Source organism: Bombyx mandarina, chromosome 06, assembly GCF_030267445.1.
Source record: "Bombyx mandarina strain Sakado chromosome 06, ASM3026744v2".
In the NCBI taxonomy this organism is placed as follows: Eukaryota; Metazoa; Arthropoda; class Insecta; order Lepidoptera; family Bombycidae; genus Bombyx; species Bombyx mandarina.
This window is the reverse complement of record NC_143213.1, coordinates 11,731,028-11,747,682: the sequence shown is the minus strand read 5'-3', so window position 1 is coordinate 11,747,682 and position 16,655 is coordinate 11,731,028. Positions and strand designations below refer to the sequence as shown.

General features: G+C 35.9%; 1 protein-coding gene across 1 annotated transcript; it reads right to left on the bottom strand.

The window, feature by feature from the left end:
• Positions 1-10,971: 10,971 nt before the first annotated feature.
• Positions 10,972-14,567, bottom strand: LOC114253058 (uncharacterized). Its single transcript, XM_028187802.2, has 3 exons — positions 14,408-14,567; positions 13,191-13,356; positions 10,972-12,254 (listed from the first exon to the last, which is right to left on the bottom strand). Exons 1-3 carry the CDS (start codon positions 14,471-14,473, stop codon positions 11,893-11,895), a joined length of 594 nt encoding a protein of 197 aa, XP_028043603.2. The 5' UTR covers positions 14,474-14,567; the 3' UTR covers positions 10,972-11,892.
• Positions 14,568-16,655: the final 2,088 nt, after the last annotated feature.

Sequence of the window (16,655 nt, the reverse complement as noted above, 5' to 3'; positions counted from 1 at the left end):
AACATTTTATTCTATAATTTTATAGTATACGCATCCCTAAATCTCGCTCTTCCTGGTGACGACGCAATGCGTTTTTCGATAGCATTCATTAAAATAAAACATAGTGATAGTATTCGTTGCGTAATTGGAAACAATAGCACGTGTTATGTTTACGTTGTACGACTAATAATAAAAAGCATAGTTTAATGAAATTAAAGCATTTTTACTGGTGGTAGAACCTTTTGTGAGTCCGCGCGGGTAGGTACCACCACCCTGCCTATTTTTGCCGTGAAGCAGTAATGCATTTCAGTTTGAAGTGTGAGGCAGCCGTTGTGACTATACTTGAGATCTTAGAACTTATATCTCAAGGTGGGTGGCGCATTTACATCGTAGATGTCTATGGGCTCCAGTAACCACTTAACACCAGGTGGGCTGTGAGCTCGTCCACTCATCTAAGCAAAAAATATTACTAAAGAAATTAAGAGACCTAGATGATTTTCATTTTAAGAAAAAACTAAAAGATAATCTTATTATTGAAAACTATTATCACATAAATGATTTTCTTAGGGACGACATTGAAAATAAATTGATTTTTTAATAATTAGTTGAATTATGGATGAAAGAATAGTAAATTATTTAATAACATAATATCTTGCACTGCACTAAAATTCGCATGTCAAATAATGACAAAGCATACACGCTGCTTTTAATTTATGTAATAACTCATTTTCACTATGCTTAGCGAGTGAATGATTTCTTTCTCATTCTTTCTTTCTTTCTTTCTTTCTTTGAAAACGTTACGAATTTTTACTCATCGGAAATAGGATCTCTTTTTGCTGTGGGTACCGAAAACACATGTGAGAATAGGAAAAGGCGCACCTAATAAAAGATAATTACTTCGATCGGGAATCAAACCTGAATACATTTCGCTTGTGGTCCAGTATATTGTAACGCACCATGAACAGATTTTCAAGTTAAACAGTTGTCTTGAATTTCGTGAAAATTTCCTTGAAATATTTCGTTACATACGTACATAGATACAGGTTAAGTTCATAACATAAAACCGTGCTAAAATTAAAATTACATAAAATATAGAGATATTAAAAATTAAAAAAGCGAAAAACGATTAAATAATCGCAAGGATCAACCACTCCGCAGTGCAATAGAGCAGCCGCACCCCGGGGGAACCGCCTGCATGATCACGGTACCCGTTGCCAGGTAGGTAGAGCCTCTATCAACTGTGTGACATCTCGTCACCGCGATTCAAGAATTGTTGAATTTACGTGCAGCGACATCTGCTGATAACAAACTAAATAGAAATAAAATAAACATGGCGCGTAACGGAAGAAATTAAGATGGCGCGTAATCGAAAAACGTTACATACGTTTTTTCCTCCCTACGTCGATAAAGAGGTTTCACTTCAAAAACAAAACATAAATAGCATTCTAAAGTTATTACCGTCAAACATTGTTTCTATAAAAGAAATATGCAATGTAATTCAGCGTTTTTTGACGATTTTGATAAGGATCAGTCACGCGTAAATAGCATTTAAACACGCAACACTTCAATCGTTACTTGCAACATCGTTACGATCACCGATGTTCAATACACTATCAGTACTATCATACATTAAGGCCGGCTACAATTATTATTTAATTGTTCAGACGGGTGAATGACCTCATGGGCCACCCGGTGTTAAGTGGTCTTTTTGTTACTTTTTTATTGCATATATGGGTGGACGAGCTCACAGCCCACCTGGTGTTAAGTGGTTACCGGAGCCCACAGAAAAACTTTCATTTCTTTTTGACCGTTTCGGTTCTCTGTTGTAAAATCAATTCAGCAACTGAATTAGGTATCAATGGTATATGGGGTTAACATGAAATTGTATATGGTATTATGTTCTCCATGCCCATAATGATGACGAGGATCTATTAAATACCACTCCAGATTGAGAGCACTTTAAAGTTTACATCACTGTTAAACAAATTTAATCCTTGGCGGGAGACAATAAGACGTACGTTTCTTTAGCTAGCTCGAGAAACGCAAAGTACGTAAGAAGTATAAAAACTTTTTTAGTACTCATACTCATTTCAAAAATAACTCACGCAGCGTTAATCTTTGACATCATTAATAGGGATGCAACAGTCAGTAATATTAAAAAGAAACCTTTCCCTTTTAAAGCAGTTGTTAAATGTACAGGTTAGTGGAGGGTTTGAGGGAGAGTGCCTAAACAGTGGGCACATCTCACTCTCATTCTTGCATCTTAATAGCGGTGATGTCAAGGAGTGCTTATCCCGAAACTTCAATGGATTTTTTCTAATTTACTTCGGAATGGTCCTTTATTTTTTTCAGATTTCGATTTTGAATTAAATAATAAAAAATAAGTCAACATCCCTAATGTATACAGACAAACATTCATACACTGCATCAGTACTAATTAAGCTTTTGAAGGGCATCAGGCGCACGCACCAATCAACCGGTCGTTGGTACTACGAAGCTACTCCTCGTGTACAATCACAGACAGGTTTGGTTTATTTTATAATTTTTTTTTATATTTTTTTTTATTGATTTTATTAACTTATTATTTTAATAATTAATTCATATTCATAACTAGCCTTACTCGCCTACTTCGCTGCGCATTTAAAATTAACATTATTATTTATTGTCATTATTATTAGGGAGTTCAACACTCATATAAATATTAGCCTATCCATTAAGTACACGTATTTTCTACATGGATACCAAGTTTCAAGTCAATCGGATGCATGGTTCAGTAATTATAACGGAACATCCGTAAAAACCACTGTAGATTTATATATTAGTATATTTTTATAAAAGTTTCAATTGCTGAATTATGAATAGTTGACGTATTAGGGATTTGAAAACAAAATGTATACAGTTAATAGGTCTGAATCCGAAATACGGGTACACAGCGAATCAGTAGAATTCATCTTGTTTTCTTATTCAATCTATTCCATTTCTTGACAACCCATTTAGGCTAGGCCTGTTGGAGAGTACTGATGTATGTAATGCTCTAACAATTGCTTTTGAGTGGGCCCCTGGAAAAAGAATATGTACAGGTTGACTCAACGAACATTGGAGGTATTGTGTAGCAGAAAACCTTAGGCGAATGGTAAATTAATATCCTGGTAGACGAAGTAAGAGAGCCATTAAGGGTTATAGAAGTGCACGAAACTGTGAATGGTAGATGTTTCTGGTTGTTTCACAGTAACAATAATCTCACTTAGATAGTTTAAAATTAATCGGCTTTAAATTGCGATTCATCAGTTCTATCGATACAATAATGTGGTTGCGTAAATATGCCTATGAAAAATTTAATTGGCAATTAATTATATCGAATTTGGCTCATGTAATTTCTTGTTGACTGCCCTTTATTTTTATAAGTAAAATAATGTATTGAGTATGTTTCTGTCATAAATAGTTTTAACATATTATTTTTCAACATAGTGGCTTATTGTTTGTTTGAGTCTTGTTTTTTTCTTTCCAAAATGAAACTTGTCAGTTGAGTGTTCAATTTTCAATTTTGGCTTGATGTTGCTGTTGATTTTTACTGTATATCATAAACAAAAGTGCCCGATGGTACAAAATAACGTAAGGTTGACTGTGAGATATCAATCTATCTCTGACCTGCATCTCTATGTGCTATAGCTACTGAATCGGTCTATAGTAGGAATATTCTCATCTCATTTACCTACCAAACAATATAGACAAACCAGCTGCTATGCGTTCCGAGCTTGAAGGATATAACAACTTTTAAACAACATAATTAATTAGAGACTTCTACATCATATATCAAGGTGAGTAGAAGCATTCGTTTTCAGATATCTATGGGCTCCACTCAATACGAGGTACTCTGTGAGCTAGTCACTTAATTAGGTTATTAAAATAAAAACTGTCGGTTCATGTCTAATTGGTGACCCCCGTCTTGCCGATTTCCCGGCAGCAGACATGCATTCCACTGTAGAGGGTTGGGTATGGTTGGATAATGATATGATTGGATAATACAATTAACCTTTATTTGAAGTGGGATCACGTCACGTCTACAAAAATACCTTTTAGTCGTCTCAAATACGGAAGATCTTACGTCCTACCGAATTAGAACACCAATCGTGCATTAAAGCCTCTGTGTACCGTTGAGATCTTTTTTCAAACTTAGCTGGAAGAACCACATTTATTATAGAGGTTTTAAGAAATGGTACTTGGTAATACAGATGAACAGCTTATACGACCCATACTATGTTTTTTTATAGAATTAAAAATATTAAATAGGAGTCGATTGAAAGGATTCACACGTCAGTTGGCAACAATGTCTTCAAAAGCTCAAATTCAGACAAATTAATTTGTTTGCATTTGTCAAAACGAATCGCATAGCGTTCTCTGGAAATGTGACGCCGACATCACGTTTACTTCATAATTCATCTTCACACATCCTCGTTCATTATTGTCGTGCAAAAACGGATAACAATACCTAAACGAGGTCCGCGATTGTGACTCGATGAGAATGAGATACGTCTATATTTATAGGACTCTTTAAGCATCGAGCTTTGGCAAAGTTCAAACGCCCCGACCTATTACAATGGAACAAGGAAAATGCATCGTTCACAGATGAATGATTCTCGCGGATATGTTTTGAGGCTTTTGCACAACGGGGTTATGAATAATGACTGGTTTTTGTGTGACGAATCGGAAAACGACTGGACAGCTCGTAAAATATATTCTTTTCAGTATGCTGAATAAAATCTTTCAGAAAAAGTGTCTGTTTGAAATAACTTTCTTATTATCTAGTATATCTAGTTCTATTAATTTATTATTTATGAAACTGTACTTGGCTAGATTGGTTGATGTTATCGTCCGTAAAAGATGGCGACTAGGGCAATAGATCTACTACCCATCGTGACTCACACATTTAAATAAATAAGAATACTATTCAGACAATACAACACAAGAACTTTTAACTTAAAAACAAAAATATTGTACAGGACAACAAATTTACAGCAAATTGCCATTTCATTTAATACCGATTGCGTATCGCTTGAATTCGACTAAGTACAGCGTCAATTCCATTGTTATTGGACGTTAAAAAATTTCAACAAAAGGCCAAAGATCCCATTTAGTAAGAACAGAAAAAAAAAATTAAAAACAAACCTTTTGCACTTCCATGTAATAGATCAATTATGTCGATAAGAAGCTTTGACTTGTCAAGATTAACGTTTGCCTTTTAGTTTGGCTGCGATGTATGACGAGTTCTACGTTCTTTATGAATGGAAGTAAAAAATTGCGTAGGCAGTGCACGGTTCTCAAGTTTATTTAAATAAACACGTCCAAGTATTGTGTTCAATCTATTCTTAGTTAAAGCGAAAACAGTGTGTCTGTCATCGGTTTTTTGCTCTACTCAAAAAAATATGTTTTATTGATAATTGTTTTCAGATAAAGAATTATTATTGTTTTGGAATGTAGTAAGTGCCCACCGGATATTGAGTGACGCCAGACGAATGGGTTACTGGAGCCCATCATCATTACATCACGTAAATGCGCCACCCACCTTGAGATATAAGTTCTAAGATCTCAGTATAGTTACAACGGCTGCCCTGCCCTTGAACCGAAACGCATTACTGTTTCACGGCAGAAATAGGGAGGGCGGTAGTACCTACCCGCGCGGACTCACAAGAGGTCCTACCACCAGTAATTACGCAAATTATAAATTTGCGGGTTTGATTTTTATTACACGATGTTATTCCTTCACCGTGGAAGTCAATCGTGAACATTTTTTGGGTACGTATTTCATTAGAAATTATTATAAGAGTAAGTCCCGGCCACGATTCACTGTGAACGACTGTGAACTGTATGAAAAATTCGTTGTTTTTTGTTTTATTTTTAACGTGCTACTTATCATTGATGCTAATTAGAACATAAAATGTGTCTGGAGTGTCAAATGCGACTAAACTAAACTAAACTATGATTCATTACAAATTTGCTTAATGATTTAGGAACGTATAAAAGATAAATATTTAAGCATTCAATTTCATAGATATATATACCTAGTCAGGTCATAAATTCTGTCACTGAACTTAACAAAACATAGATTCTTATGACACTAAAGTTTATTCAAAATGACCTCTGTGATTTTGAATACAGGCCCTCAATCTGCGCGGCCAGTCGTCTATCGCAGCACGAACGAGGTCCATGTCAATATCGGCGGCTGCCTTAATCAAGGATGTCTTGAGTGACTTCAAATTGGGATGAGGCTTTGAGCACGCCTTTTCCTCCAAGTGTTGCCATATCTTCTAATCTAACGGATTCAAATCTGGACTGGAGGAGGGCCAGTCTTCGTGCCGGATGAAGTCGATTTCACGCGCCGCCAGCCAGTCTTGTGTGCTCTTCGCTCTATGAGCTGGCGCCGAATCTTGTTGGAATACCCAGTGCCTGTTATTGAACATGGTATGAGAAACAGGTTCCACAAGGTTCGTCAGGACTGTATTTTGATACACAACTGCATTCGTTTATACACCTTTCTCACAAAAATGTACCTCTGTTAAGCCCCAATAAGAAACTCCCAACCATACCATGAGCGAGGATGGAAAATGACCTCGTTGGACACGCGAAATACGGTTGCTCACTTCTTCACTACTGTGTGCGTACCCCTTATCATTTTGTTTGTTGTAGCTCTCTTCTACGGTACAAATTTTTTCATCCGAAAAAAGAATTTCCCGATATATTTTTTCCGCGTACCGCTTCAACAAAGCGCGGCATCTTTTCAGTCTCAGGTCCATTAGACGAGCATTCAAACGATGTCCTGTTTTTCTTCGATATGCCCGAAGCCCTAAGTCTACATTTAACACCCTTTTCACCGTGGTTCTGCTTAACCCCATCTGAAGGGCCAACAGTTTCTGCTTACGTTTGGGATTTCTTTGAATTCGCGCCTTCACAGCTTTTATCACTGCTGGAGTCCTAACAGACCGAGGGCGACCACTTCTTGACCTGTCATCTACACTAGAGTATTCATTGTATCGTTTGATGGTACGATAAACGAATCTTTTGGTTATATTCAAATTTTTCAGTATGTTAAAAATTTGAATTGGCGCGTAACCGCAACGATGCAACGCAATAACTGCAACACGGTCTTCTTTAAGCGTCCACTCCATATTTAAAAATGAGTAAAATTCTAAAAGTATACATTTTTATTTTCATGAACAATTCGAAATTCGAATTCAATAAATTTTTTGTGGCCAGCATTTTAAAAGAAAAGTTTTTACTGTGTGACAATACTTATGACCTGACTAGTTATATTTTTATTTATTTACTAGCGACCCGCCCTCGCTTCGGTTCGGAAACATTAAAACACACATGAAAACAAAAAAAAAAAAAAAATGAAAAAAAGTAGCCTATGTTCATCAGGGACAATGTCGGCTTCTAATGGAAAAAGAATTTTTCAAATCGCTCCAGTAGTGTCGGAGCCTATTCGAAACAAACAAACAAACAAATCTTTCCTCTTTATAATATTAGTATAGATATAGATTGGTGCACAAAACAAATTACAATAATTACAGTACATATTAGCTAAATCGTACAAGTAGTACCTAGATCTAATTCTGGATTGCAACCTAAATAGTATGTGCACTCAGCAAAATCATATTAATGTGCATAGCTTTGGCTATTGAAAACACAATTGAAATTACAAATATTGTTAACTAATCATTGCTAAATAGGATATCCTTCACACATCTGACAAATGAGTCTGGGTTCGAAGATATCAAGGTTATCGTGACATTTAGCCAAATAATTATACTGCCTGTCCATTCTGACCATAGGGTTTTTTTATTATTTATAGCTTAGATGGGTGGACGAGCTCACAGCCCACCTGGTGTTAAGTGGTTACTGGAGCCCATAGACATCCACAACGTAAATGCGCCACCCACCTTGAGATACAAGTTCTAAGGTCTCAAGTATAGTTACAACGGCTGCCCCACCCTTCAAACCGAAACGCATTACTGCTTATAGTATGGTTATACTGGTTATATACTGGTTATAGTATGATTGCTGGAAATGAACAATAGATGATTATTATATTGATAGGGCTTAAATCTTTTCCATTAATCGGCAACACAGATGCAAAAAACACGCAACAATATTATCATTGTAAACACTAGTGATTGATGGTTTGAATTAAAGCTTTATAGATATAACTGCCATTGAATGTTGATAGATGAGATGTGCTTAGTTGTTGCCTTGATGTTTTAAGTATACCCACAGTAATAAGCTGTTGCTTCCTAACGCTTATCGTAAAGAGATAGTTCTGTAAAAATAGTTACGTAACTATTATATAATTTGTGTTATCTCTAATCCAAATAAAATGAAATTTATGTTGATTGCTGTGTATAACAATACTCGGGCGGTGATGTGAGTGGAAAAGATCATGAAAATGAATAAATCGTAAATGTATGAAATTTTGTATTTTTGGTAGGTGAGTTCATGGGACTCAATCTGAATATATTTGCTAACATTAGCCCTGGCAAGAGCAGTGCTTCGCTGAAAAAGAAAAATAATTTTTTTCCTACACTATTTTTAATTCAAATTAATTAAAATTTGTTTTCTATTTTTTAGTTGGATTTTCTATAAAAGCATATTTTGTTAGTTTTTTTAAACTATTATTTTATTTTTCATTTTTTAGTTGAATTTCAATTTTTTAAAATTTTTAAAAATATTGAATTGTCATCGGCCCTTAATAAGTATTCTAAATTTTGAGTTAATCCGACCTTTTGAAGAGGGTCAATATCATGTTCAAAAATTCCGTTACATACTAACATACATACGTCTGAAGCTAATAAAAGCGTATTAAAAAGAAAGAACGAAACGAAATGAATACCAAAAAAACGTTGATAGTTAGCTGTAGCTCTATTTACCATATCAGAGCCGCTTCACTGATCTGCTGGAACAGCTGAGGTGACTTCAGACACAGAATCAGAAACATGATCTTGTCGTCGTGAATAGCGAGTGAGTTATACAAAACTTGTATAACTGCATTGGGCTTTGTGTATTGAAAACAATGAGCAATATGCTATGTCGTACTAGATACGAAGGTTCCGTATAGCTTTGTTTTCTCGACGAGTCTGATTACCTCAAGCACCGGTCACCGTCCTCGCCGAACCCGTCGCTTGCGATGAAGGGCTCGACAAGTAAATTAACCCATATAGACACAGCCCATTGAGTTTCTCGCAGGGTCTTCTCAGTGGGTCGCATTTCCGATCCTGTGGTAGATTCAGCGAAGCACTGCTCTTGATAGAGCCAGTGTTAGCAACACTCCGGTTTGAGCCCCGTGAGCTCACCTACACGTCAAGGAAAAGCTGAAATAGCCTCTCAGGGCTATCAGCTTAGGTAGGAAAAAAAAGAGTCTGATTCCTAGTGGTAATCGGGGTCTTAAAACTCCAAACTCTTAATTAGCTGCCGAATGTCAATGCTAAAACAATCTAAAATTCATAATCAACACTAAGGCTCAATTTCTCTTTTTTTTTTTATTGGCCATATTATATTATTTCCGAAGTTCAAATGTCGTCCGTAATCACAAAAACTGCAATGAATTCGAAGCGTCAGAAAAAAAAACCGCTAGATTACCATAAATCTTAAAAGCAATTATATCTCGCGAAAAAACACAGTAAATATAATAATTTAAAAGTCTTGATAGTCAATGAGTATTAAAGAAATCTAAAATAATAAGTTTTTTTTAAGGAAATGTTAGTATTTAAATCACGGAATCTAATCTGCTATCCAGTCGTCGTATTTTCTTTCTAGCTGTGGCCGAATTGTGTAGTTTGAGCGGTAGTTTCGCAAGTGCTCTCCCGTTCCCTATTAAGATGGAAGAGTAATAGTATCCTAGCTTTAAATTAGGAAAATGTGGTTGCTTCGTAGCAGAAATAGGGATTCTACGCACACTCACAATAGAACTACGCATACTTCCACCCACAGCGTTAGGAGAATGTTGAGGATTTAATAATTTCACGAAATTGTTTCTTCTCGTTGTTCGTAAACACATTGATGCAGTTCATGATGGTCTACAATAGTTACTTCAAAAGTAATTAATTACATAAAACTACTTCTCTTATAGTTTATTTCAAAACAATTATGCAGTACAAAATCACTAAATAATTTTCTCGTTATTAGCGCAATCAAGAATTGTAGGTAAGTTTACATATAATATATTACATATTATTATAATATATACGATAATAATAATAATGAATAAACCATTTTTACTAAAAGTGCAGCTAAAATTACTTAGTACAAATTAATTGTATCCGACATACGTATTTGTCGATATACGTTATCGTGGTCTAAATAAAGATAAGATACCCGGTGCGTTCGTATCGAGATGCGATTGTGCCGCTGTTCGAATCCCGCAGGCAGGTAGGTGAAAGAATAATATTGTGTAATAAAAATCAAACCTGAAAAAAATAATGCGTGCATACATATATTATTATATGTAAAAATATTGTTGGCGAGCTCATTCAGCTGGGTATAATTTTATTGCCCTTTTATGCAGATGAGCATACGGCCAACCTGATGGTGGGTGGTTACCGTCGCCCATGAACTTTAGCAATGTCAGGGACAGATCTAAGCCGCTACCAACCGTAAAGCAATAAAAAAAAACTGAAAGTTCAATTTTGAAAGTAATTCTTAAATTATGTTCAGAATGCCTAATTTAATATTTAAAAGCCTTCACTAGCATTTTATGTTGGAAAAGAAAAACAAGTCTAACATAGGAAATTTCGAATAGGTTAAATTATTGCGTCAAGTGATTGTAAAATTTTGAAGCTAAATTCTTTCAGTGACTCTCGTCTGATTTATGTCAGAATTATCTATACCTGAATAGGCCAAGTTGAAATAGTTAAGTTATCTTTATCTTTGTCAACCGATATTTTTTAATAGCTCTATTAGCAAGTGTTAACAAATTCTAGAGTTTTGTTTTTAAATAGCCAGTTTATTTTTATTTTTAAATTTTTATTCACAATACAAAGTGAAATATTAATACATAAATTGAATACAAATCTTGAGATATCAACGTTTAAGGTCGAATTTAGATCGCTTGGCGGACTTTAGTAATAATAAAAAAAACAGGCTTGTGGAGATGGACAGACGAACTCACGAAACATGAGGTCCAAGTCTCAATTACACTGAAACACTGAGTATCCTCTCAATCTGACGAGCGTGATGAGACGCTGGGCGTATAAATGTCAGTTCCTAACTTATCTTTTAAATCAAATCCACATTTTCATTGACCTAAAATTAGCATCTAATATTGAATTTGATGAGTTTGGACTGAAAGTGATCCTCCTCCTCGCATCATTTTCCTCATTACTGAGGATCGTAACTCCCCCGCTGCATCAGTTTCTCCCGTACGATTTCCCTCCATCTGCTGCGATCCTTAGCTTCATGAAGGGCATTGTGGAAGTTCTTGTTTAGAGAAGATCGTATTTGGTCCGACCATCTTGTGGGACTGCGTCCTCTGGGACGTTTGCCATCTACCTTTCCTGTCACCATCAGTTGTTCTAGATTGTGACCCTCTTTACGAGCAATGTGAAGAATTCCAGCACCCTACGAAGGCATATAGTGGATAGTCTGGTTTTGATACGAAGCTCTCTTAGAATAGACAGGTTGGTGCGAAAGGCGGTCCATGAAAGTGTTAACAGTCATCAAGTTATCACTAGAAATCGTTGCCAATAGTTGTATAGTATTAGGAACATTAATATTTTATACAACTGTATATAACTGTAATACGATCACTATCTTCGTATGTAATGAGAACCCTTATAAAATATTTCTGATTTATTACTATATCATGTGTATAATCGCTTTCAAGTATTTATAAAAAATAAATATAAAAATCACACAAGATTAAATTTATTTTCCCGGTGCAGGCGTCGCAGCAGCCGGCGCCGCCGCCGCCGGAGCTGGAGTCGCTGCGGCAGCTGGTGCTCCTGCAGCCGCTGGAGCTGGAGTTGCCGCTGCAGGTGCCGCTGCTGCAGGTGCCGCCGCTGCAGGTGCCGCCGCCGCAGGTGCTGCTGCTGCAGGTGCCGCCGCAGCAGGTGCCGGTGCGGGCGGAGCCGCCACAGCTGGCTCGGGATTCGTTGCAGCTGGAACTGGCTGAGCAGCTCCAGCAGCTGTTCCCATCGTGGCCCCAGATTGCGAAACGAACGGAATCATGCTGACCTGATATGCTCCACTCACTTGTGATATTGTCATATTAAGTCCATTTTGGGCTGCTGAAATGCATAAAATTATATCGTTTTAATACGCTTTTATTAGCTTCAAAGATATGTATGTATATGTATGTATGTAACGGAATCTTTGAACAAGAATTTGAACCCCTTCAAAACGTCGGATTAACTAGAAATTTGGAATACATATTAAGGACCGATGACAATCCAATATTTAAAAAAAAACTTGAAAAAAATTATTAAAAAAATTAAAATTCAACTAAAAAATTAAAAATAAATAATAGTTTAAAAAAAACTAACAAGTTGGATTTTCTATAAAAGCGTATTTTGTTAGTTTTTTTAAACTATTATTTATTTTATTATTTAGATACATTCAACATTTAAAAAGTAAAGATGATTTGACATTCCATCTGTTCCTAAACCGAAGACCATCAAAAACTAAACGCAAAATTTCGTTTCCATGTTCAGACATTGAATTGACGTCGCCCTTGCAATTGTACCCTTCAGTAACATTAACTCAATAGTATCATGCATCTAATGCGAGGTAATGCAGGTGAGACTGTGTTACATTTACCCAATTACTCTAACATCGCCATAATACGTAAGTACGTTACGCGAGGCATAATACTGATGGCGACGTTCACATACAATTTTGGGAGGTTTAACTATAAAGGGGAAATATTTCACCGAGCGAGTCTCATTGTTCGTAATTTGTATAATGTATATGGAAGTTTATCTTGAAAATGTCATAAACTAGATTCAGGTATCTGTCAAACATCTTGGGTTCTATGGTGGCTACCCACCACACTATCCAACAGCAACGCGGTCCAAAAAGACAGGAAATTATTATTTTGACCTAAATTCTATTTTAGAAATGAGAGTATAATATTATCTCAATTGTATCTATTTCAGAAACGGAGGTTGGCAGAAACAGATAGCATGGTGGATACTACTGGTTTATAATATAAAAAAAAAACTTACATAGCATCAAATTTGGGAGCATAAGTGCTGGGGCGGGAGATACTGTGGTGGTCGTCCGTCTCCGGGGAGTGCAGTCGTCACAGTAATCGTAATCGTCAGAACTGGATGTCGAAGAGTAATCCTCGTCGCAGAACAAATCGCACCAGAAACCGACACCGAAGAATGGCTGAATAAACGTGAGGTAGTTCTTGTGAACACTGTTATTTATGATTTATATGAACATAGCAAAAAAGTATGAATAATTAAAGAATTTTCTTAATTCAGTGTTGAATTTTCCATCAAGGGCGTCCAATATCTATATACAGAATACCTATGCTAGATAAATATGAAACGAACAAAAATCAAAACCTAATTGTATAGCTTTAAAACTTGGACTTGGAACAATATAAACATAACTTCAATAGATACCGTAGTTAATGGAAATATAGTTTAGTGAACAGTAAAAGTAGAGGAAATGTTTTGTCTTAATAAATCTGGCGGTACCCGTTTTCATTCCCAAATCAAAGGCTCCATCAAGCTTTTTGTAAATTTATCAAATACTTCGAAAATCTGATTAGGTAACCTTTGCTATGCACCCGTATATCATATTTTCATTGTTACATTGAATTTAGTCTTCAATCTAATAGTAGCTATTATTTTTGCTGATATTTCAAATATGTACAAGAGTAAGCTGATTGAATTAAAATGGCGTTTGGACAAGTTTGCATATTTTTATAAAACATATATCTGAATGTATTAGGTGTATTACGCCATTGGCTAATGAATATCATTATTAAAAAAATAATCTAGCGTTATATTTTGGAGAAATAAAAAATATATAATAATATGCATTATAATTTGCAGTTATAATTTCAAAGATTAACAAAATAAGTCATTCTTAACAACGAAAACTGTGGAGAAACTTAGCAACGAATTGTGAAATCAAAATAACGAATAGTAAATCAATATAAAAATACTAAAATAAAAATTTAATAATCATCGTTTTATTAGAATAAATATAGAAAAGAAAAGTATTTAAATAAGATTATTTATACTATACCTATACCACTAAGCTAGGCAATTTGTTTTGTATTTGATTATTTTTAGAAAACAGACTCCTAAATTTACTGCTTTCGTCGACACATTCTAACTACTATCTTAAATACGTAAATCAAACAAAATACACAGTTTTATTATTATTTTAATTATTTTTAAGAAATTATAAGTAACGGACTAACCTTTCCTGTGACATTCTGTAAAGTCGCGTATATCACGAAAACGTACACACACAAACGCGCGGCCATGATCGAATGTTCGTTTTCATGAAAGAAAAAACGTTCAGTACGTTTTATTTCTTACTTATAAACGCGGCTTTTGCGTAAGACTGCGGTACTAATGTATTGCCAAAGAATATATGCGATGTTTTAGTTGGATACGCGTAAAGGACGCTTACCCAGGGTCGGCAGTAGGTACTTACATCCTATTGTTTCATACTATATCGGCTTATGCTGTTGAAACAATATGGTTTTTAATAAGATTGAATATTGTGAGTGCGTACGGGCAGAGACTATAATCTTACCTATTTCAGCCCCTAAATTGAGTGGTGGTCTTTTAAAAGTCTCAAGGTGATTTTGCTTATGGCCTGGGCTCGCACGGGTCGTAGATTCAGCAAAGCACTGCTCTGGCTAGTTCATATGTTAGCTGCTCAACGGTCTACGGTTCGCCTAAAGTCAGAACAGCCCCTTACGCCTACTTACAGTAAGAAGGCAAAAAAAAGCATAAAGTAAACCCGTTTGCTATAGTCTTCGTTCCTTGTTCTGAAGTTCATCAATAAGATTTGGAACATCTTGCAAAATACTTATAATTAAAGTGTACCCCTGTTTACTTCGTGGTAGGTGTCCCATCCGCTTTATCTTTTCCAGTAGAAAAAGGGCATTAAAGACTCTTCATGAAGTTGTCGTGGCCAAAAGGATAAGCCGTCCGGTGCATTCGTATTTAACGATGCACCGGCGTTCGAATCCCGCAGGCGGGTACCAATTTTTCTAACGCAATACGTATTTCACAAATTTTCACGATTGACTTCCGCGGTGAAGGAATAACACCGTGTAATAAAAATGAAACCCGCAAAATTATAATTTGCGTAATTACTGGTGTTAGGACCTCTTGTGAGTCCGCACGGGTAGGTACCACCACCCTGCCTATTTCTGTCGTGAAGCAGTAATGCGTTTCGGTTTGAAGGGTGGAGCAGCCGTTGTAACTACCTATACTGAGACCGTAGAACTTATATCACAAGGTGGGTGGCGCATTTACGTTGTAGATATCTATGGGCTCCAGTAATCACTTAACACCAGGTGGGCTGTGAGCTCGTCCAATTTCTGAGGACCACAAGAAACGTGCCTGGTCTAAACTCATTTAAAGAGCTTAGCATCAAACCGTGGGCTCATCTAGCCATTTCAACAGATGTCAAATAATGGGTTCGACCCTTTGGGCTAATTCCAAAGAACAGTTTCATTCTATTACCACGTTTTTTTGGATGACTAATACTTTCATCATTTTGATTTTGTTTTATAATCAAAGTCACTATTCAAATAAACGTAGTGGCGTACATAACAATACAAGACTCCTTATGTATTTCGTAACATTAACATTTTCAGTCTTGTGTACATCACCTTGGGGAAAAACATGAAAATTCAGATAATGACAATTGTTAAACATTATCGTTCCGCTTGAAACACTACTTCGTTTGTTACGGTTATGTTTCAATATTAGACACGGTCAAGTTCGAATGTCATAATATATCTATGTACGTTATACCTATGCTGTCTTTTTAATAAAATCTATAGGTATATATAAAAATGAATTGTTGTTCGTTAGTCTCGCTAAAACTGGAGAACGGCTGGACTGATTTGGCTAATTTTGGTCTCGAATTATTTGTGGAAGTCCAGAGAAGGTTTAAAAGGTAAAGATAAATATGAAAATGCTCGGAATTAAATAAAAATAAAAATTTTGTTTTTCCTTTGATGTGTCCCCCGTCCAACGGATTCCTTTTGTTTGGTTGCAATTTATTTTATACAAAAGTTTAGGTCTTTTATTTCTCGATTGAGGCACTACGAAGTCTGCCGGGTCAGCCAGTAAATAATAAAAACTACTAAGTCAGTTTCGGTAACCACTACTCTATAAAAAAAAAAATGTGAGCCGTCACGGGACGCCTGGCAGATGTGAAACATCGACATTATTTTGTAAAAGTAATTTGCAGAAAAGAACAGATTGTGATAGGAACTAAATATGTCATAATGATAAAATAAAATATTACGAAAAAATAATTTGTTTTCAAGTAAAACACAGGTTATGTGTACTGTAGTAAACAACACTGTATACACTACGGAGTATACACTATAGGTATTCGAGCTCAGTGTAGCGAGAGAGATGGCTTAACGCCGGATCGAGTGGGAGAGAATCGTACAGTCGATTGCGCATGGCGACGCG